This window comes from Trachinotus anak, unplaced genomic scaffold, assembly GCF_046630095.1.
Source record: "Trachinotus anak isolate AG129_WGS33_773 ecotype Australia unplaced genomic scaffold, CSIRO_AGI_Tana_v1 ptg000012l, whole genome shotgun sequence".
Taxonomy (NCBI): domain Eukaryota; kingdom Metazoa; phylum Chordata; class Actinopteri; order Carangiformes; family Carangidae; genus Trachinotus; species Trachinotus anak.
This window is the reverse complement of record NW_027273863.1, coordinates 4,686,272-4,708,547: the sequence shown is the minus strand read 5'-3', so window position 1 is coordinate 4,708,547 and position 22,276 is coordinate 4,686,272. Positions and strand designations below refer to the sequence as shown.

At 40.4% G+C, this 22,276-nt stretch overlaps 1 protein-coding gene across 1 annotated transcript in view; it reads left to right on the top strand.

Moving 5' to 3' along the window:
* The window catches only part of pappa2 (pappalysin 2), a 77,565-nt gene that overhangs the window by 29,187 nt on the left and 26,102 nt on the right, over positions 1-22,276 (top strand). The window contains exons 10-20 of the mRNA XM_071492040.1: positions 591-773; positions 2,357-2,660; positions 6,675-6,803; positions 6,920-7,005; positions 12,995-13,191; positions 15,587-15,700; positions 18,150-18,285; positions 18,436-18,610; positions 19,118-19,183; positions 19,271-19,367; positions 19,880-20,057. Coding sequence (XP_071348141.1) covers positions 591-773; positions 2,357-2,660; positions 6,675-6,803; positions 6,920-7,005; positions 12,995-13,191; positions 15,587-15,700; positions 18,150-18,285; positions 18,436-18,610; positions 19,118-19,183; positions 19,271-19,367; positions 19,880-20,057 — 1,665 coding nt within the window. The remainder of the gene's footprint in view (positions 1-590; positions 774-2,356; positions 2,661-6,674; positions 6,804-6,919; positions 7,006-12,994; positions 13,192-15,586; positions 15,701-18,149; positions 18,286-18,435; positions 18,611-19,117; positions 19,184-19,270; positions 19,368-19,879; positions 20,058-22,276) is intronic.

Sequence of the window (22,276 nt, the reverse complement as noted above, 5' to 3'; positions counted from 1 at the left end):
TCACCCAAACAAATCTGTTTTTTGATCCTTATTTGTGATTTGATCCTTATGAATTTCACTGCAGCTCCACCTGCTGATAATTTATTCCTCCTAACAGCATATTCAGCCTCTCTTCCATGTTGTGCCCAGCCGCACCTTGTTGCACATAGTTTGGACCTGTGGCAATCAAAATTCCCAAAAATTGCTGTTCATGCCCATTTGTGTTTGTGCCACGACATTTTGGTTGCATTTGCATCTGCACCCTAAAAGAAAATAGAGTCCAAAGACATTATTTTATACTGCACAAAGGTAAAACTAAATGTGGTTTTTGTTGCAGACATATTTTACAGATCAGGGATTAAAAAGCTTTGCTCAACAGAACACCAGGAGTTGTTAAAGGAGGACAGGCTGTTAACTGAACTGGTGTTCTTCTATGCTTTGTAAATGCTTTTGCAGGGTCACCACACTTTATTATCATCATTATGGCTGAAAAAAGATTATGTGCGTTTATGACTGATGGTAGTAAGGTTTGTGTGTCCCTAGGTTTATGCCCTGATTGCAATGCATTAATACAAACATGCATCTGTCTGTGTGATGTTGCCTAACCCCAGGAACACCTGACGTGGAGCAGCCCTGTGATCCCAGTCTCCAGGCGTGGAGTCCTGAGCTCAGCCTTTATGACACTAATGTGACATCACCTTGCCCCGACACGGAGGGCTGCACCCTGACACTGAGATTCCTTCACCCCATTGTCCCGCATGCACTCACCCTCTGGGTAACATACGTCTCTTCCAGTAAGTCTCAGTACATAATAATAATCACAATGAAAACATTATTTCACAGCAAATCTTAAAACAGAAGTGTAAAATATAATTGAAGAAAATGACATGATGATTGCCATCTGTCGTTTTACTAGTGATCTATGATATTTCAACTGTAGTATCTCTGGTGTCCCAGACATGTCAGGTCATAATAAAATAATATATATGTTTTTAATTTAAGTAATGTACATGTGACAAAAAAAGAAGGAACATTTATAGCTTTCAGCAATTAACTGTAAGGTGACATGCTCAGTGCTCATGTGTGAGCAGTCCCTAAAGGAACTAAAAGACAAATCACCTTTAAAGGTCCCATATTGTATAAAGGTAGATTTCCATGTGTTTTTTGATTATAAAGCAGGTCTTGGTTCTATATTAATACTGTGGAAGTATCAAAGCCTCAGTCCACAGAGAAATGCACACAGCCTGTATTCAGAAACTGAGCCTTAAAAAGAGCTGTCAGGACTTCTGTAACTTTGTGATATGACAACAATCTCAGTCATGCCCCCACCATCCAGTCTTGCAGGATTTGGTTTCTCTGAGTGTTTACCTGAAATCTGCTACATTTTCCGTTAGTCACTCAGAAAACCGTCAGACAAGTCAGTCAGACTGACCTGTTATTGTTAGAGCTCCAAAGAGAGGAGATGTAAAACTACACTGAGATGTTTTTTAGTTCTTAAACCCACAAATATATTTTCTTATAGATATCAACATTTCAAATAAAACACTGAAAAAGTATAAAATATGGGACCTTTAAACAAGAAAAATTAAAAAACTACAATCAGCAAACATTTTCACATGGTATGTCTCTTGGATAAATATCAAGCTTTAAACAGATCACGTAGACAGTCCAGTTCATTGAAAGCCCACAAACAGAACTAGGGGTCTCTGATATTGGAAGAAGGCAGTTTTGATCTACCTTCAATATGCAATATTGATATGTGTTTACCACAATGGGAGTGTCATAGGAGATTGTTGAGGAATACCATATTTAAAGGGTATTTTCAGCCTTAGTGTCAGACCATGTACACTTGGGGTCCACATTTATTCAGTATGCTATGAAATGCAGGTGAGCATGCAGTTGATATTTTCTTAACCCATATGAAAGAACTAAACCAACCATTCATGGTTCTTGTGGTTTTCTGAGAAGAGAATCAGAACCATCTAGAAAAGGTAGAAGGACTCAAGCTTGACAGACAACCTGAAGTATGAAGTCCTTAATCTTTAAGTTTCCTCTTCTTTTAGCTTGTTTGTACTGATTTTCACGCTTGAACTCTCGTCTTTGATGAAGTGTAGAATGCTATGCTTGCACTTTCCTTTCCACCCAATACAGCCCTGCTATTTACTGTAGTTGACACATAATAAAAGACACAAAAGTTAGAAAATGAGTGACGACATGAAGTTGAAAATGACAGAATTAACAGATTACGTACAGTGTTTATCTAATCTTAGAGATAAAAGCTGTCAGCCCTTTGTCTCTGACAGTCTGCACTTAGTCTCTCCAATCTGTCCAATTACATACAGTATTTATCTAATCTGTCTCTATTATCTTTTCCCAGACAATCCAGCCATAGCTAACGTAGAGCTGATAACAGATATGGGCAAAAGCATTAACCTTGGACCCCAGCATGTCTTCTGCGACATGCCCCTCACCTTGAGGCTTGACACTCTCAACACTGCCATCGCAGCCATAAAACTCTGCACCTTCGATGAGAAGATGGAGATCGATGCAGCCATGTTGTCCTCAGGTCCCGGCAGCCCCCTGTGCTCTGGCTGCCAGCCTCTGCTGTACTTGATTCAGCGGCAGCCGCCTTTCACCGGAAAACCCCCATCATCCCAGACTCAGCAGACGTTCACTGACAGGTAAATGCAAAATGTTGACTCAGTTAAGATTACTTTGGAGTCATGTTTTCAGTGCTTTTTTGCAGCACAAGCAAATTTCATTCGCTAATGTTATATCAACCTCAAATGTGGTTGTAGAGACATTCTTTGTTCATGAATCAGGCAAGGATTTGCTGTGCGGGATGCGACCACAATGCATAACGGGAATTGACAGGTGTTTTTTCCACCCAAACCACCTTAAAACACTCAGAACTCCACTTGAGGCGAGTTCCAGAGTCTGGTTTTCTCTCAGGTGTGGATGAATATTTATATCGCGGATGCAGTGCCAGCTGCTAATGCTGGATACACACACAAAGAAACACTCTTAAACACACACACACACACACACAGCGGCTTGTCAGACATCAGGAGTTCAGAGGGAAATAAGAATGAGGGTGAAAAAAATGTTATTCAGGGATAACATGGAGTATAAATTCCACAGCATACCTATGTGTGTGTGTGTCCTCAGATCTGCTCATCTGCTCATCTCTTAAAAGTGTTTGGGTCTGGTTCTGTTTGAAAAGCTCAGTACACAAATGTTTCCAACATGGGGATGTCGAGCTGTGGCTACTGATCCAAATCTGTTTCAACAAGCATATACTCAATCAAAAGCACGCTGAAGTTTCAGGGCTAAGTTGAATCAGTTTGTTTCCGCTCATGTACTGTGGGGTGTCCAAATGGTTACCGGAATCCAAATATAAAGTCACAAGCCAGTTTGGTTTTATCTCTCCAAATAGCAGCCCTCCCTGAAAATACCCTAAATCTCTCTACTCTCATCCCTCGTTATAAGTTTTGCACAAAACTGTTAAAAACCTGCCAGTTTATTATGACCGCTGTGTCGCATGATTGCAGATCATTTGGGGCTGATTTCAAATGTTGTGGCACTTTGAGACTCCGAGAAGCTGTTGCTGTTTTACAGAGCGGGGCAGATGTTAGGTGGACACAGCTTCAAAAACAGTTTATTTTTCAGGGAACACGTCTTCTATGTTACACAAGCTGTGTCTAAGTGCAAAAAGATGTAAGAACCGATGGGAATTAAGTTATGTGGGACTGAGGAGGGCAGAGAGGGGTTGATGTGAGGAGAAGAGAGTGTTTGAGAGCAATGAGTTTGGAAGAGAGGGGAGAGAGCAAGAGAGGGTGGGATGATGGAGGGAAGAGAAGATGAAAAAGCAGAGTGAGAGTGGAGACAAAGGGAAGATGTAGATAAGCATAGAGAGACACAAAACAGAGGTGTCGGGGGGGGGGGTTTGGAGACAAGAAATGAAACTTAAAGTTGAGGATAATGTAGGTGAGCAAGAGAGAGGCGAGGGGTGAGGGAAGGTAAGGGGGACAGAGGGAGACGACAGTACAGCAGAGGTGAAGCAAAGTGAAGCAGAAGCAGATTTTTTTTTCTTTTTTTTTTTTTTGAATATGAACCAAATGTGAGCAGCAGAGGCCATAAACACCAGTAACTGCTTGGATCAAGTCCTCAGCCGTTTCCTCCTGCTGAACTTGCACTATGGTCAGCACAAGCTGACTAAGGGGAATACAGACAGGAAGAGATGAGCGCAGGACTCTTCAATTAACCAAAGATCTTCATGTTAAAATATTACTCTCCAATGAAGATGAAGAGAGTGCAATTATTCAGTGTCATAGTTAATCAGGTATTCTGTGATGTACAGTGAAGGAAATCCAAATGAATGACCCAACGAATGAGAACAAATCATCATTTAGGCTTCAGTGAGGATGTGCATAAGTAGAGACACAATTTGTAAGCTGTTACTGTCAGACCACATAGGAAATCAATCAGAGTGTCAAAAGTTGTTCTGAGTGGTCAAAGTCTGTTTTCTCGTCTATATTTGCTTCCCCTTACCCAGTCCTGAACCTAGTGAATTGCTAACCCCAACCAGTTGTCTTCTGCACTGTTTAACCTGACCTAGAATTTCTCCTAACCCCATCTGTGCTATGCCAAACCATTCGCTAGCCTAAACACCAACCTCAACTGCAGACTATGGGAAACACCATTTTTACAGGGTGGGGACACTGTCTGAAGGGGGAACAGACCTTGACACAAAACCAGCCTTCATTGCAAGAGGGGAGATGTGATATCATTTAAATATGGGCATAATGGCCTAAATTTTCAGACAGTCTCTCGTGCAAGACATCCATAGTGTTGCACTTGGTTGTGTGCAAGTGTAAGTGACAGAAATAGGTGTGTAACAAATGAAAAAAATACTAAAGAGCTAAAGAGCAAACCCTGACTATTTTCAAGTGGGTGTGAAATTCAGATTAACACTGTTCAGTGTAGACAGTCAGACTGCACCTGAACCACCCCCCTCACCCACAACTTTCTAACATAGGAATGGAGGGTCTGCGTCCGAGAGGTTTTGCCACTGACGAGCATGTTTACTTCACGTAGCTTTAACCAGGTGTGTGGAGGAGAAAAAGTATGCAGGGTTTTAACTTCTCTCTCAAGCTCTATTTGTTTTCATTTTTTACACAATTACTTTCACCACTTTTGGTGTGTACAACTGAGTTCAACACCATGAAGGCGTTGGAAAGTGAGTGCCATTATCCTCATTTGTAGATTCAATCTTTCCCTTTAGTTTGGCTCTTTGCAACACCTATAAAAACCAAGGCCTTCAGAAGTGGTTGCATAAAATTTTGTACAAAGAAGCCCGTCACCCTAAGATATTATTTGTGCTGCCTTGTTACCAAAGCATATTTTTTTCTTTGAGTGCGCACAGTGTGGCCTATACTCCAGGGGCTGGTTGCGCAAAACACCTTAAGTTTTCTATTCAAGTGAGACACTTAAGGTTTAATTTCTCCTTACCTAATGGAGGGAATGACAGAGATTTTACATTTCCATGGAGACCATTAATTTGCTGGCACAAGCACCTGTGATAACTGTTGTCACTTTTGGGAAGCTGGCAGCATTAAAGAAGTGTGCTGCTAATCATCCTCCTTAAGTATTTACTATTTACTGAAAATAAAGAAAAAAAGTGAAGTCAATTGCATTTATGCAACTTTTCTTGGAAGAAAATTGCTGTTTGCTAAATGTGTTTATAGTTTAAGAGGATATTAGTCATGGAGGGAGGAAGTGGAAGTGCAAAGTACAACAAGATAAAGGGAAAAGACAACTTAAACCTCGACATAAATATCCTGAAGGAGTGAGTGGCCTCTGAGAGAGAGAGAAAAGGAATGGTGGCAGATGGTTGGAGAGTATAGCCAAATATAGATACAGTACAGATGAATAGTGGAGGGGGTGAGCTTTTCAAATTCTTCATTTCTCTGATCCATAATTAATAAAGGAAATTTGTGGAGTCTCGAGAAACTGGACACACCTCAGATGCTGAGCTGATTTGTGCTCCAGGCAGATACAGAAGCAGTAGCTCTGTGCCTGGAAAACAGGGAGGGGGCTCTTTTTATAGACACAGCCCACCAAACCAGATCAATAGTCCTAACACTGGAGTAGAGGTATTGTTACACACACTTCCTGCTGTTGGGCTTTAAGGTCAATGGATACTGCAAGGTTATAGATAGAAGCCACTGTAAGTACAAGTTCCACTTTTGTTGCTGCAATCCCAAGAGCCGTTGTTTGTAGAATCCATCAGGTTGATGTAGCAGCGACTTGTCGGGGGCGGACAGTAAATACAAAGCTTCCTCAGTACAAAGGACAAAGTAGGCAATGATGTTTTTAAGAGAATTAGATCATCATGAACCAGACTGGCGCAAAAAACCACAATCATTCTTTCTTAGTTTCGAATGAGTCACTTGATTGATCAACAGGCTTGTAAAGATTATATGATCAGTTTGTACTACAGAGCAGTAAAAATCGTGCCTACTGCTCCTTTTAAGAACATAACGAACTTTGGACTGCTATTTAATAATTTTATTTATTATGCCAAAAAAAAAAAAACGTACAATGTTTTGCACTCACGAAACCATTTTTCCCTCCCCTCTCCTCGACTCTCCTCTCCTCTTCTCTTCTCTCTTCTCCTCTCCTCTTTTCTCCAGCTCTGTAATGCAGGGAATCAAGTACCAGTACACAATCCAGGTGGAAGCAGACAGTCTCCTCAGCGATCCCTCACCACCTCTCCTTTACACCCATGGGCAGTCCTACTGTGGGGATGGTCTCATTCAGGGGTTTGTACAGTTTAGTGGATATATCAACATGACTAATGATGATGGCGGCTAACCAAACGTTGTGAATGGAGATTATATTTGACTTAAAAGTGATGATTATGTTCATCTTTCTGCAGGACAGAAGAGTGTGATGATAGTAATCTGTTGGATGGGGATGGCTGCTCGAAGAAATGTCACAAGGAGATGGGTTTCAACTGTAAAAGTGAGTGAGTTCCTGTCACGCCGTTGGTCCATCTTGAGTTAACACACAGTTTAAATGTCCCATATTGTATAAAGGTAGATGTCAATGTCTTTTTTGATAATAAAACAGGTCTAGGTTCTATATTAATACTGTGAAAGTATCAAAGCCTCAGTCCACACAGCCTGTATTCAGGCCCTGTTCAGACCTGGTATTAACATCCATCCTGAGTGATCAGATCACAAGTGGACAGCTCTAAGTTCAGGTGTGAACGCACCCAGGATGCATTCAGGACGCATTTAAGATCCGATCACTCAGACCACATTCGGAGGTGGTCTGGTCTACATGTGGCCACAGTCTTTTAGCAGTGTGCCACATTGAAGGACCGCCTCCTCCACTGATGTCCTCTGCCACAGTCTCATTAGTCCCATCACAATTTCATAATGAACTGAAAATATTTCACTATTTCTAATTAGTTAACCTTTATTTCACTATAGAGCTATGCGCAAGGCATTGATTCACTCAACCCCTCTTCATCCTTGCTCTCTTGCTCCTTCACATACACACACGTACACAGAAGCACATTGACAATGGACCCCGTCCGTCGGATTGGCTAAAAACAACACAGCATACCTGTTTATTTGCATATGAAGCTGGGAAGTGAGATCCAATCACAATGGGTCACTGGAGACACATGTGGGGACGCATTTTAATGCCAGGTGTGAACAGACGTAATCAGAGGTGTCTGCTTGTGATTGGATCACTGGAGACACATGTTAATACCAGGTCTGAACAGGGCCTCAGAAACTGAGCTGTTAGGACTTCTGTAAGTTTGTGATGTCACAACAAAGCAGTCAGCGCTGTCAGCCATGCCCCAAGCACAGCCCACCTGGACCCACCATCCAACCTTGCAGGTTTTGGTCTCTCTGAGTGTTTACCAGAAATCTGCTATATTTTTATTTGAGCATTCAGAACAGTCGGCCAATCAGAAGAGAGGCTCTGATCCCCTCTTCTGATTGGCTCATGAACCTGTTTTTGCTGGAGCTCCAGAGGAGATGTCAAACTAGTTTTTGGTTCTTAAAACCACAAATATATCTTCTTAGGGATATCAACACTTCACATAAAATGTAGTGTAAAATACGGGACCTTCAAAGATGAAAGTATGTCGAGCTGTGGTGTAATTTCAAAACAATGGCAACACTTTTTTATTATCATGCAATCCCAAAATCACCAACTCTGCTCTCTCTTACACGTAAAAGATGAATACCATATAAACTTTTAGTGTGAAAGAAAAGTGACCAAATAGCCAGAATTCCCTCATTTGTGCAAGCAGCAGCGTTTAGAAAAAAAAATTCAAGACAATCAAACTTAATTAACAAGACATGAAAGCTTCTAGCTTGAACTGATTCCACAAACCATTAATGTAACATCACAGCAACATAAGAGAAAACAGATGAGCTGAAGGGTAAAAAGTGAGTTTTTGGTTTGCTAAGTCACAAGTCTTGTTTAAAGACCTGAAACATTTTGACATTAGGCTGGCAGGGAAACACCAGGAAAACACTTTTCAGCACTGTTCAGTCTCAAAACATATGTCAGGCATGCTTTCTTTATTAAATAAGCTTTGGCCTTCATAAGATTTCAAAGAACCGATACAATCTTGGGAATATTGATAAATGAAGTTTATTGATTTTTATCAAAGATCATGTTGTGGTTTTAGATTGGACACTTTTTCAGCAGAAATCAGCTCACAAGTTGTTGTGTTTTAGACACTGTTGCCATTTTTTATTTTATTGATATGCTTTATCTCGAGTAGGTAATAAGTTTTTTATTATCAAATCACATCTGCAACAATTGGCCAGCTCTCCCCTGTGAGAGAGATCATAACCAGCTGTAAAAACCTTGCTTCTGACAATTGTTACACAATGACCCCACAGTTAAGTGATTGGAGGCCACCTTGTATTTCTGACCGCCAGAATCAAATCATGGCGGGGGAGGTGGGGGCTTTTGTATCCAACAAGAAAGACCAACTGTGGCTAGGGTTTAGGCCAGGTTAACTTTGGTGAGGTTTAGGCTAGAACGCATGATTTGTTCTTCGGATAAACAACCAAAGATTTATGGCAAGACGAGAGACATTAAGAAACAGTTTATTTGTTGTGCAGTGAGTCATGTGGCTGCCAGAAAACAACTTGGTGGGTGTTCAAGATTTAGTCACAGAAAAAAGATTCACCTGTTAAAGCTCTTCAACTTTTAAACTCTGACCTTCAGAGTCTAATTAATATTTTGTTTTTGTATCCAAATGAACAAAAAGAGACATATGCAGTAGTAGTAGTTTTATCTTGTCCTTTAAAATACTTTGTAACTGTGTTTTGAAAGGTGCTATGTGCATAAAGCTTATTATCATTATTATTATTAGAATTATTATTATTAAACCATTACCATACCAGAACCATAAACTGCTTTGTGCTAAAATACAGACCATCCACATGTAAATTCTTTATCAAAATCGAGTGCAGTCCTTGTCATATGCATCCTATATATCCTTTCAGCCATCAGCTCTCCCTGGGCCAGGTGGTTTAAGAGCCAGTTAAAAGTACCAAAACCATGCAGCATAACATGTCTGAAGACAAACAGAAAAGCCACAGAGAGTTCACCCTTCGTCTGTGATTCCACAGCAGGACAACAATACTTTGTGTCTGCACCCTTGCCCAGTCTGAAGCATGCAGGCAGGCCACAACTGAAGCCTCACGGTACAACATGGAAGGGAGTTTACCCAAAATATGGCATTGTAAGCAGATGGCGGAAGACTGCGCCTCTGTCAACATGTGTTTTTTTTTACCTTAATATTAGGTAAACATTCAAAAATGCAGTGTGGTGAAGCCAGACAGAGACCACAGAGAACATGAACCTCATGCATGATTTCATAATGTCACATAATTAGCTATTTACTCATGTATATTAACTGACACACACTGAATATTGTGTTTTGTTGTGATGGCAGCCCTAATAGCCTCATACACATTGCAGGCCTGGCACTAACATGTCCGTGTGTCTCCAAGTGTCTCTGTTTCTCATTGGGAGACTTGGACCAGATGAGAGCAGGCATTAGCCACATTGACACAAGGAATCAGCTCTACTGTTGTGGTATGTGGTGTTCCTCCACAGCCTTAAAATTCATCCTCCATATAAAGGAATGTTTGCCCAAACGCTCCTCAGTCACCAGGAGACAAGTTGAATAAGTATGGCTTTTATAATGGCCAGCTTTTTGGTGATTTCATGAATATTCCATAATATCGCTGAGAAGATATGTCAGGTCAGTTGAGATGAGACAATACGTTAGTTGCTTCCTTTTTAGGCCATGTATTGTTTCCACGAGCAGCTGGATGGTAGTTATTCATGTGTGGTGTTACAAGAGCTTGTTACAGGGCAATTTATTTGTCAGGGGGAAACAAGCAGAGAACCCCCCCCCCCCCCCCCCCAATCCCACTCCCCTCGTCTCCCACCACAGCTAGCCATGCCGTGACTGAAGCTATTACATCTCTTGTTTTACAATAAAAGACGTCATGACTAGGAAGGAAAACAATTTGGCAAAAACAGGTTTTTACAAATTGCAACTCTTAAAACCAATTATTCAGTTGTACTTCTTACTCATAGATAGAATATTTGTTTAGGTTTTCTTGCCACATTTGCTTGACCCATTTAACTCCCTCTATGCCAAACTGTCTTGCTCTTGTTTTGTTGGGCTTATACAAGTTAGTATAGTTGTGCAGTTACAACACAAGCTACTTTTACAGTCATCTTGTCACAGACAAGCCATGGACAAGCTGCGTTTGTTATGGTTGTAATGAAATACTACTTTCAGGTTGATTTTTTTTTTTATAGATTATACAGATTTTTAATTTAATTTTTTTTACTGCCTGATTAAATGAAGGTTAAATTGCACAATCTGGTTACAGCATGCAGACCTTTAATAAAGAACAGATGGCCCTAATAGTTTAGTCAAAGATTGTCAATCAGTCCTCTTTTGTAAGGCTTCAAAAATACAAGACTTGGAATTAAAAAGACTTAATCATTTTCACAGGTGTTGTCAGAGCAGGGGTGGGGTGTTTGGTGAGTTCACTTAATCTAGTATTGCCAAATGAACTCAGGATGACAATATGGTGTAGAATTGTCTAGGCCTAATTTGCTTTTTATCAGAAACATGTTTCCGTCAACTAATTGAAGCCAATTGTGCAGCACTGACTCTCTGACACAGCTCTGTCTGCCTAACCTCTGCAGCTGTCCAGATTTTAATGAGGCCAAACTTCTGAAGTGTTTTCCGCCCTTTTTTATGAATAGCTGCTGCTTTACAAGCTGTTGTTCAGCTTATGCTTCCCATTCTTTTTGTGATACACTCCTGCAGCAGATTATTTCGATACACACTGTTTTGCGCATACTATATTGCTCATAAAGCTCATGGTACAACTGTGTTACAGGGAATATAATAGCCTATTTTTTCCTCCAACTAACATCCATTACATCCCTAAAAGGTCTAAAATTCCTATAGATTTGGGGTTTGAAATCCTGCAGGACCTGCTGGCCAAGGAGCTTATTCCATTAACACCTGGGGAAATATAGGAAGACCATCGTCTGACTTTTGTTGGGGTCTTGTTTTTACTACATATTACTTTTACTTTTTACCAAATCTTGAAGCATCTTTGAGCTTATTCCAGGGCACCAAAGAGCCAGACTGAGAACCTTCTTGCTAGTTATCTTCCACTAAATGAAACCAAAAATAATATAAAAACTTGATTGCAAAAGTTCCCTCTTGGAAATAGTAGCTTGACAAAAACAAACAAAAAAAAAACAAGGTCAACTTCCTACCTTTTTTGGGAAGGTTCTGTTTTTCCAAGCTGTATCCATGTCAAATGAACAAACTCCATCCACAAATAAAAAAGTGAGGTGTGGTTGAAAGCTGCAGAAAAGCTAATGAGTGGACCTTGAGTTAAGATAATTTTTTGGCAAACTACATAAAAACTGTCTCAAATGACATAAGGTGTGCTTTACATATCTTTATATACCATGAGTAGCCTTAGATATTGGTTAGCTGTGGGTCTGTTTTTTATGTGGCTATGAAACATCCTATACGTACTCGTGAAAAACTGTTTTAATTCAGCTTTGTTTAAATCTTGGTCGGCTCAACATTTTAAAATTTATGTTAAATAGCAGAAACCCTCAAAATAATTATTTTTAAAATATTTTTTCTCTGCAGTTGAATTGCATTTTTGTCAGTCAACATCTTTACTGAGTAAGATGAAGCAGCCCTGATTTCTTGTAATGCTCTATTGTCAGTTGTGCAGTAATGACAGAATAGGCTACCTTAAAAAATAAGTATGATGTTGCAGCAGATTAATTGTTCAGCTCTCATGGACAAGTATTGAGTGACTTTGTTTTGTTTTCCTGTTGCTTAATGTTACTTAAGTTTTGAGAGTAGATAGAGAAACTAAATCTAAATTTATTAGCAGACACAATAAAAGGAAAAGCAATATCCTCCTGCCTGTAGTTTTGATTTCTATGAGACCTGGACAGAGGTTTGAACATTGCGTTGACAGTTCTTTGTAGCACATAATCCTGCTGTTGTTACCTGGTGACATACACTGTAGATACCCATGACCCATCAAGGTGCTTTTGGTGTCAAACTAACCGGCCAAATCACATATTAGTTTCTACTTCTGCCTATTAACATTACAAAGCTATTGTGATCTTAAATAATTAATTGAAGTCAAAGTTCATTTCTTTCCATAATTTACAGTCTGTTGACAGCACAGAGAGTCAGATACGGCTGAGTTGACGTGGCTAACATTAGAAGTGGCCAACGAAAATACAGAGTAGATTTGCTCAGGTTTGGTTCACTGACAAATAGATTTGGATGGGAGTCTAACAGTGGGGGATGAGAGTATACCTTGCCAGATTAAGAAACCACGCTTTATATTCTTTCATAAATCCTCCTCTCTCATTCTCGTCTCCATCTCCTAAGGTGAACCGAGCCAGTGTTATGTTTTTGATGGTGACGGTGTATGTGAGGAGTTTGAGCGGGGCTCCAGTGTTCAGGACTGTGGGTACTTCACACCTCTGGGCTACACGGACCAGTGGGCATCCACTGCTACAGCTTCTCACCAGGACCCCAACCACTGTCCTGCCCATGCTGCCACCGGGGAGCCATCACTCACCAAGGTATTACTGAGGTACAAAGTAAAGACCCCAGGATTCAGATGATGATAGACTCCTTTTGGAGGCCATTGGTGAAATCCTCAACCCTGGGGCAACAATTTCAGCAACTGGCTGCATTTCTGAACAACTTGGTTGTCTCAGTCATTTAACATGTCTGTGAAGATTCTCAGTTATTCTATGTTTATCCAAGAAATGTTAAACTGAGGGCCTGGAGACCCAGAGACCTGGGTCTCCCCACTATTCAGTCAGAATGGAAGACACCTCTTGGATGAGAGGTGAGGTAACTACAACCAAGTCCAATGGCCCTTCATTCAACTTTTCTTGGATGCTCAGCACACTTAATCTCTGCACTATTTTTGTCAGAATAAATTCTCCAAATCTGGACTAACTAGCTAAATCCTCACAGAAGACAATATCCAGAAGTTGAAAGGAGGATCATTAAAATTTCTTTTTTATATGCTAGCTACCTCTAGCTACATCCCTCCTGTTGCATGTGTTTTACCTGTTGATGAGGAGACAGAATGGTTCTGTTACAGTTCCTGATGTAGGACCATCACACTACTGTACATATTATGGCTCTGACTTGCTGTTCAAGTGAAGCATCCTTTCGGACATAAGGTGCTAATGAAATTAAATGAATGAAATTTGAAAACCTATACAAGGTGAACTTCTCTGTATCAGTTCTAGGGAGTTCAACCTCTAAAGGAGTACAGATACAATACATTACATTCAAACCAATGCAACACATATAAGATAATAATAATAATCATCATCATCATCATCATCATCATCATCATCATCATCATCATCATCTCTTCCTCACTGTAATTTTGCTTAGCAGCATTGTTTTCAGTGCTGCCAGTTGTGGCTGGAAGCTGTATTGCAACAGAGTACGTTTTCAAATCAATATTTCTTCCAGTTACTTCTTTGTTGATGGGTAAGTTACCCCCATGAGTTTGAGACTCCACTGGTCAGCTGTCTGATGGAGTGGATTACATTTTTTTTACAACAGAAAGCAAAGGCCTCTGTTCCCTTTTTTCACTCATTGACTGACGTTGTATTGATCTCATGTGACTAAACCTTGACAGAAGGCCACAGTAGTCCCACTTCATCTGACATTTCCAAAGGATATACATAAGTATTCTTCAGTTAACTTTCAGTTTTCTGTTTCCTTCTCTTTCTCCACTCCTTACACTATCTCTCTCGGTTGGTCGGTTGGCCTCTCTCACTCTTTTACATTGACTATGTAATTCTACCATCTTAATGATGGATCAAAACATTAGTGAATCAAAAGCCTTTCTCTTAGAGAAGAGCCCTGTTTTTACTCTAGGCAAAAACAATTTCAAAAAGGCCTAACAAACGTCTTTAGGTCGCAGTGACTTACACAAACTAAATGAATTGGAGGCTTTTAACGAGTCAATTAATATTGAAGCATTTCTGTTTTGCAAGACGGATGACTGAGAAACTGAGCAGTGACTGGTAAAGTCTAGCCCGAAGAGGAAGGGCTCTGCACATAACTTTGGAGGAGATTTTGGCAGAACTTTCTCTGACAGCACAGCAACTTTGAATGCGGCGTAGCTCCCTTCTATCTTTTTACAACTTTGGTACAAAATACATCAATAATTTTTCAGCTCTGACATCTCCCATAAAATTTCAGCAATCATATGAGGCCCCTCAGGTCCATCATTGCCGATGTTCCATATTATGTCACAGTTTTAGAAACGTGGGTCGGCCTTGCTCCTCCACACAGTGGGTCACATACAAATGATGCAGAGTTAAGTAAGTTCTGCTCGGCTGCACAGAGAACATGATTTAAGCCACTTTTATCATGGGAGGATTGTTGGTGTCAGACACACTGGTCTCAGCATCTCAGAACTGGCAAACCTCCTGGCATTTTTCACGCTACATTGTCCATGTGGGGAAAGGTTCAATAAACAAAACAAATCAAAGTGTCATGAACACAGTCAGCATGGTCGGTTAGATGCCTCACAGACTCTGGGTACAAAATAGTCTCATAGAATTTATGAAATTAGTACAAAATCTGTAATGCACATTATATAAACCTTTTATCATCGCTCCATAATAAATTTTACATTTTGATGATGCCACTGATTAGATCATGTCAGAATGGAATAAACCCTTTTCACATAAAGTTTTTGTCACATTAAAAGGTTCAGTTTCAAACAATAAATTTTGGACTGCCAGTAATATTACAGATAAAAATGATTGTACTACAGAAAAAACTTTGGTAGGAAGGTGAGTCTAAAACCTTCCCGATTGTCTGAGCTGAATGAAAATAGCCTTCCTTGTCCTGGGATGGATGTGTCTAAGAGAGTGATTACTGACTGTATTATTTGTTGTAGCACAGTTAGCATTATGTACTCTTCTCTGTGTGAAGCTCTGCAGGTACCAACACCTAGAGGTCAGTGAGAAACTGCCCAGCGATGCCTGGTTCCCTTGCACAGCCCAGCCCAACACAAATAATGACCTGGAACAATCATTCTGGCTGAAGGTACTTGTGCGTGTGTGTGTGTTTGCACATGCTGTATCTATTCTTCCTTCCAATGAATGACTGTGGGTGGCTACTCTTCAACAGCTTCCAGCTCTTTCCAGTGCTTTTTTAAATGGGGTTGAAGGGCCTCTCACGCACACTGCTGGCTCAAGCCTCCACACATGCACACATTCCTCACTTTCTAACAATTACATTTTTCATACAATGTATTGGTTACTGTAATTACCCATTTTCTAATTCAACTGTGAATTATGAGTTCTAATGATCTGTAGATGATTACCAAATCATGATTAACATTGTACTTTGACTGTAGGGGTTCTAATCATTGAAATCTTTCAATAATGATCATTACAAGTTTATTAAGAGTGGAAGGACAAGTGTTATATAATTAACTCATAATTCATAATTAAATACTTAGAAGGTTCATAAGTTATTAAAATACTGGCATCTGAAGGAATAATAATAATTTTGTTATCATAAATACATCTCTCAGTCATCTTGAATACATAATTTATAATTGTAATTTATTATGGCGCCAGAAGATGCAGGGCAACAAAAAACATGAATTACCCAACATGTTCTTGATCATTTAAAAGTAATTCTTCAACATTACATATCATTAACTAATTGTTTAACCTTTAAAATTGATGACATTTGTGTTTGTTGTCAAAGGCTGTGTTGATAGGGAATTACAATTACAACAGCCGCTGCTGCAGTTAAAATGATTCATGTGCATCATTTCCCTGCTTATCTTTGCAGCTCTAACGTCCCCAAGCCAACAGTGCTTCACTATAGCTGTCCTGGTTTGTGTACTGCATTGTAGTTGGACCTGGCTTTCCATTCCAGACCTGTGTCTGGTTCTCATATTTAGTAGTTTTGTATTATTTAATCTTTCCATAGCCGCAGTTCCCACAATCAGCTCTGCAGGTCCAGACTAAGTGTAAGCAAGCTGTTGATTTGACAGCTTCACAGCCTTGTCCGTCGTCCTCTGGATTATAGAGTCCTTTACAGTCAGGAGCTTGCCTCTTTCCTTTCTTGCACAAACTTGTTCATTTTTTTCTTTCTCTCTCATCATTTCCACTTCTTTGATGAATGACTCATCTTTCCATTCCCTGCCTTTTTTTTTAAGGACGCCCTCTTTATCACACCCATCTCTGCAACCTCTCTAGAGGGCCGCCTTCACCCTAAAGACTCTTTCACTGTCTGAAAAGCCTTCATTATAACACCCATGTCTGCCAGCTCTCCCTGAAACACCTCCTTTTCCTTGAAGTGTTCCCTCTGTCTCTGAAAGGCCTCCCTCGCTTAAATATCTTGTCCTAATTGATCTGAAAAGCTTTTCTCAAGCTATTCTGTCATACCCATCTCTGCCAGCTCTCTAAAAGGCATCAGGCTCATTCAACAGTTCTATATCTTCATTTAGAAGAAAAGGCCTTTAAAATTTCTTTAAAGTGATACTTTACCAAAATCAATCTTTTGATTATGAAACACTCAGTCAGACAGGTGGCTGTGAAAAGGTGTAAGTCTGTAACAGAGACCACAGTCTACTTGGAATCCATTTATAACACAGTTTCCAGGCTTCTGCAGTATAATGCACAACCATGTGTATTGGTTAGGACATGTTAGAGCACCCACTTCCTGCTCTTCCTATGGTCAGAGCCACCCAATGGCTACTCTTAAAGACCAACATCTGGCTTATTTGTTTTTAAAAATTTGTATTTATTTGTGTGGAATTCACGGTTTTCCTAGCTTGTAATGCCAAGTTCTTTCCATGCTCCATCCTTGTCACTTGTAACTGCCGGATAATTCTAATTCTCCACTCCTGTCCCTAGTTGGGCTTCTACCTGGACAATTCAACCAAAACAGTCAATTTTCACTATCATCATAAAACTTCAATACACCACAGATATGTAAGTAGAGTAAAATACTATATTGAAATTCTTTGCTTGTGATGTAGAGTCTAAGAAGAGACAACACATTTGGCTGCTATATTCCTTGTTTGATCCTTCACTGCCTGAGAAACCAAGGACTTCGAAGTGGGACAACCTTGTTGCACAGCTGTGATGCAATCATTGTTCAAATACAGCCTTCGAAGAATGTGGCCCCTGAATTGAGACACATCTCTGGTGTAACCAGCTGCTTTTCACCTGTCACAAGGAGCTTCACAAGAAGTTCATACTATCCTACCAGTCCCACCCTCCACTGTTCAGGCGACTGAGGAAGGATTTGTTAAGTGTAAAACACAACCAACAGAACTCTTAGCTGGCCTCCAAATGATGCACCAGTGAGTTCACTGGAATTCAGTTCAACTGTGGCCATGACAAGTCAAAATGTCTTCTATCCAGCTCCTATATATTCTATATCTTTATATCTATGTCTATCTAAATTGCTCTATCTATATTTTTCTTCCTTTTTTTCTGTGTAATTATTGCCACTTTTACCATGGATCCAGGTGGGATTTGTCCATCCTGGAGTGGCAGCCTCTGTAATGGTGTACTTGGCTTCAGACGGGTCATGGTCTGGGGAGCAGTGTCGGAGGACAGCCACCATCTTTCTGTCTGATACTACTGGCAAAAACCACTCACTAGGTAATTTTTACCTGTATTGATTTGAATATGTTTGATCATTTTTAAAGCTAAATAAAATCATGTCATATGATAAAGACCAAAACAAAGTAGAAAGTAATAGTTGGTGGGGTTAGAAGCGTATTTACTATTTGAATCTCTTCTACTACCCAGGGACGTATGACCTCTCATGCCACCGGAACCCGTTGGTAGTGAATGTGACCCATGACCTCTCTCAACCCTTCTTCCTCACGGCCTCTGTCATCCTCCTCTTCTCCGCTCCCTCTGTGGCAGTGGGAGGTGTGGCTTTAAGGACTTCCTGTCACTTCAGCACCTTCGCCCTGACCGGGTGCGCATCAGAGGGTGGGCTCTCCCACAGCTACCTACTTAACACACGCATGCTTTCACACACAGCCTGTCAGTTTCATCCTGAGCTTGAAGAGGGGACCATAGACAGCTGTAAAACTGCACATATATATAATACTGAATACAGATGTTCTCATTTAAGCAAAGAAAACACATTTGAATCAAAGATAAAAGATAAAGTTAGAAAAGAGATATTTCAGATGTTTCAGATGCCGATTGCATTACACTGTCCAACTTTCAATAGACAGTGTTCAGGCTTGGCAATGCTGTGCAGGGCATTAGTAAGATCCACACAGTGGCATGCTATTTCTCAAACTGTTACCATAACAGGTAAATTCCCAAAACCTTGGAGTATTTGTTAAAAATCTGATTGAACTTGAATAAGGTGAGACAGAAATAGTGGTCAGTTTAGGCTTCCTAGTTGCTTTCTTTGTCTCACCCGGCCTCTCATCACTCTCCCTCTCTTCTCCCCCCTCTATCCCTGCAATAGCTGTTTGCGGCAGCCATGTCAGACGGACAGCTGCAGCCCCCCTCAGTTAGAGCACGCGTCTGTCAGGTAGGACCTTCTGAATAAAACACAGAACAATCCGAGAACTGACACATCAAACAAAACAACTATCTATAAATCAGTGCGTCTCTGTAGGTGTACAGGAGGAGGGGAGGCCTCCCGCTGCTCTGTTCAGTGTCACCGTGGTTTCAGTATCACTGTCCTCAATGGCAGGGTAACCCCACCCCATCAGGTAAACTGGATGCCATATTATGTGTTACACTGCTGCAATAACACCATGCAGTATCCTTTGAATGTTAAGTGATGGTCTGTTTGTCAATGGAGATAAAATTCATTCATATTTTAAACCAAGATATAAAAAAGGCAGCACAAAGGTCTCATGAGAGAGACATTGACACACACAGTGTTTCATTCCAGCTGCTTCTAAAGTGGTACGACAGTAATTTGCAACATTTTGTTTTCTTTTCCTCACTCACCATTTGTGGTTGCATCCTTTTTAACCTCCCATAACTAGGATAACTCAATAACATCTCCTGTGAATTATGAGGAAGCCAAACAGATATTATGTCTTGTCTGCTCTGTTTCACATTGTCAGTCCAAGTCCAAGAAAGTGTCTGCAGAATTCAAAGACGGAATTTTAGGAATGTTACAGGTGAAGGTGTAAACTCAGATATGTAATAGGGCACAAAATGGCACATAAAATCCCCATCTTTCAGCTTTTGTCTTTTTCTCCTTCCTCTTCAGAGAAAGACAGAGCTGGAGTGTTTTCATGGTTCATGGGATCGTGTAGTGAGCTGTCAGCCTGTGGACTGTGGCCTGCCTGATCAGTCTCATGTCTACCACGCCATATTTAGCTGCCCCTGGGGAACCACCTTTAGCAAACAATGTTCCTTCACCTGTGGATCACCAGCCATACTACAAGGTAAGGCATGGCTTTGTCTGTCCTGTTGCATTCCAGGCTTGTTTGGTCTATTGTTAGCATATTCTTTGATAAACATTAGTGGATCATGAATAAATAACTGACTGTAAAATACATGGCCACACTTGGTCACACTTCAGGTTAACCATGCAAATTAATATTTGTGAAATTTTAAAAATCAAGTTTTTGACCTTGCTGATGTCTAATGTCCATATGATGTTTTTTACATAATACAAGACATTACATGAGTGAAACAACGCAATGGCAGCGTATTTCCACCTTGGAGCGGCAGTATCAAAAAACTACAGGGATTCAGTCAACTTGTGGGGATGGGTGACGGTAAAAATAAACCCGTAACCTCGTCAGTGTGGAGAGCGAGAGTTTGCATTAGCACAACCACTACCACTGTGTCAGCCACTGCCAGTTACAAGCTAACATAAAAACATAAACAAATAAAAGATGCTAACTGCGCTAACTCTTTTGATAAGTCTGCTAGCCGTAGATTTTGGTCACAACAGACTCCTCATCTGAGTCTGGGTCTGACTGAGGCTCAAACAAGAGGCTGCATCTCTCTGATGTTTCCTCCGCTAACTATCTTGATATGTGCTGCTGTTTTACCTGCCAACCCAGCACAAGCAGCAGCGGTGGGCGGGTCACAAGGCCTGATCCAGATTTCTCAATGAGGAATTAAGTGTAGTTGTGCTTCCAGCCAAAGTTTTCCATTTTTTTTCACTTTTTATGTGGGAAAACCATATAAAAAAATCATCATATCAGAGTACTTTTACATAGTTTAAAACATGTCAGGAGAGGAACTGAAAAAATATGAAGCTGCTAACCATTTGGCAGAAGAACAAGCCATCTGGATGTAGACAGAATTCTTTCAGTCTCTTGTGGGACAGCAGGTACGGCAAGAAGCAACTCTTAATAGTTTTCTGATACAGTGTCAGACATTTAATTGGCTGCTGTTCTTAACTACAGTAGATAAACCAAAAGTAATTTCAATCAAATTGACAGGAGCCATTTTTAATTTATCTAAATATTCACATTAATGAATGACAGAAGTCAGTACTGAGTGACATTTAGGGTCATTTAGAGAAATGCAGCTGCAGCTATCTTATGACCCACTTTCTGACCGTTACATCCCAATTTAGTGAACAGACAAACCACAGCAAGAGGCTTCCACTAGCTACAGTCCATAAAATGAAATGGACATTAAATTTGATTTTAAAGTATTGCAGCTGATAACAGGAAACCTGGTTCTACAGGGACCTGTTATAGTTAGAGATAGTGCTTATTAAAGTTTGAAAAATAGACCAGACGAGACAAACACAGTGGAAACGCCATTTACAAAATCACAACCATGTTTCCTGTCAATGAGGCTTGTTTTTCTTGGTGCTTCTCTATACACCTTTATGGCCTTTAAAGTGTTCAACGTGGGTAACATTTACTGTTCATGTTGAAGCCTGATAGAAAGATCTAAATGGCATATTCCTGTTCCTTTCACACACGCATGCACGCACGCACACACGCACACACGCACACACGCACACACACACACGTACTTGTACTTCCATCTTTGTGAGGACACTCATTGACATAATGCATTCCCTAGCCCCTTACCCTAACCTTAACCATCACAACTGAGTGCCTAACCCCAACCCTGACCCTAACCTTAACCTAAACCTAATTCTAACCATAACTCTAAAACCAAGTCTTAACCCTCAAAATGTGATTTGAAGGTGTTTTAAAAAAGTGAGGGCCGGCCAAAATGTCCTCACTTTCCCAAAATGGCCTCACTCTGTTAGTAAAATACTTTTTTTGGTCCTTACTATGTAGCAAGTACAAGTACACACACACACACTCACACACAGCACAATTTCCCTCTACTCAGATGTCCACAGTGTTTTTAAACACCACTTGCATCATACCTAGTCAGAACAAATATTGCCTGTGGCACCCATAATTAGGAGTATCACCACCATACACACAAGCAGAAATTCATAGTTACACACAAACATAAAAAAGCATTACCCCTCTTAAGTAATGTAAGTAATGCAATGTAGTAGATGCTTCTTGAAGTGATTAGATGGAACAAGCGTGATGTCCATAGACTTGTGTTTGTGGTCGGAAAGCCACAGTGAACACTCAGATGTCTTGGTAGAGTCAGAAGTAAGACCCATGTATCCATGATCTAACTGCAGATTGTGCAGATATAATTCTAT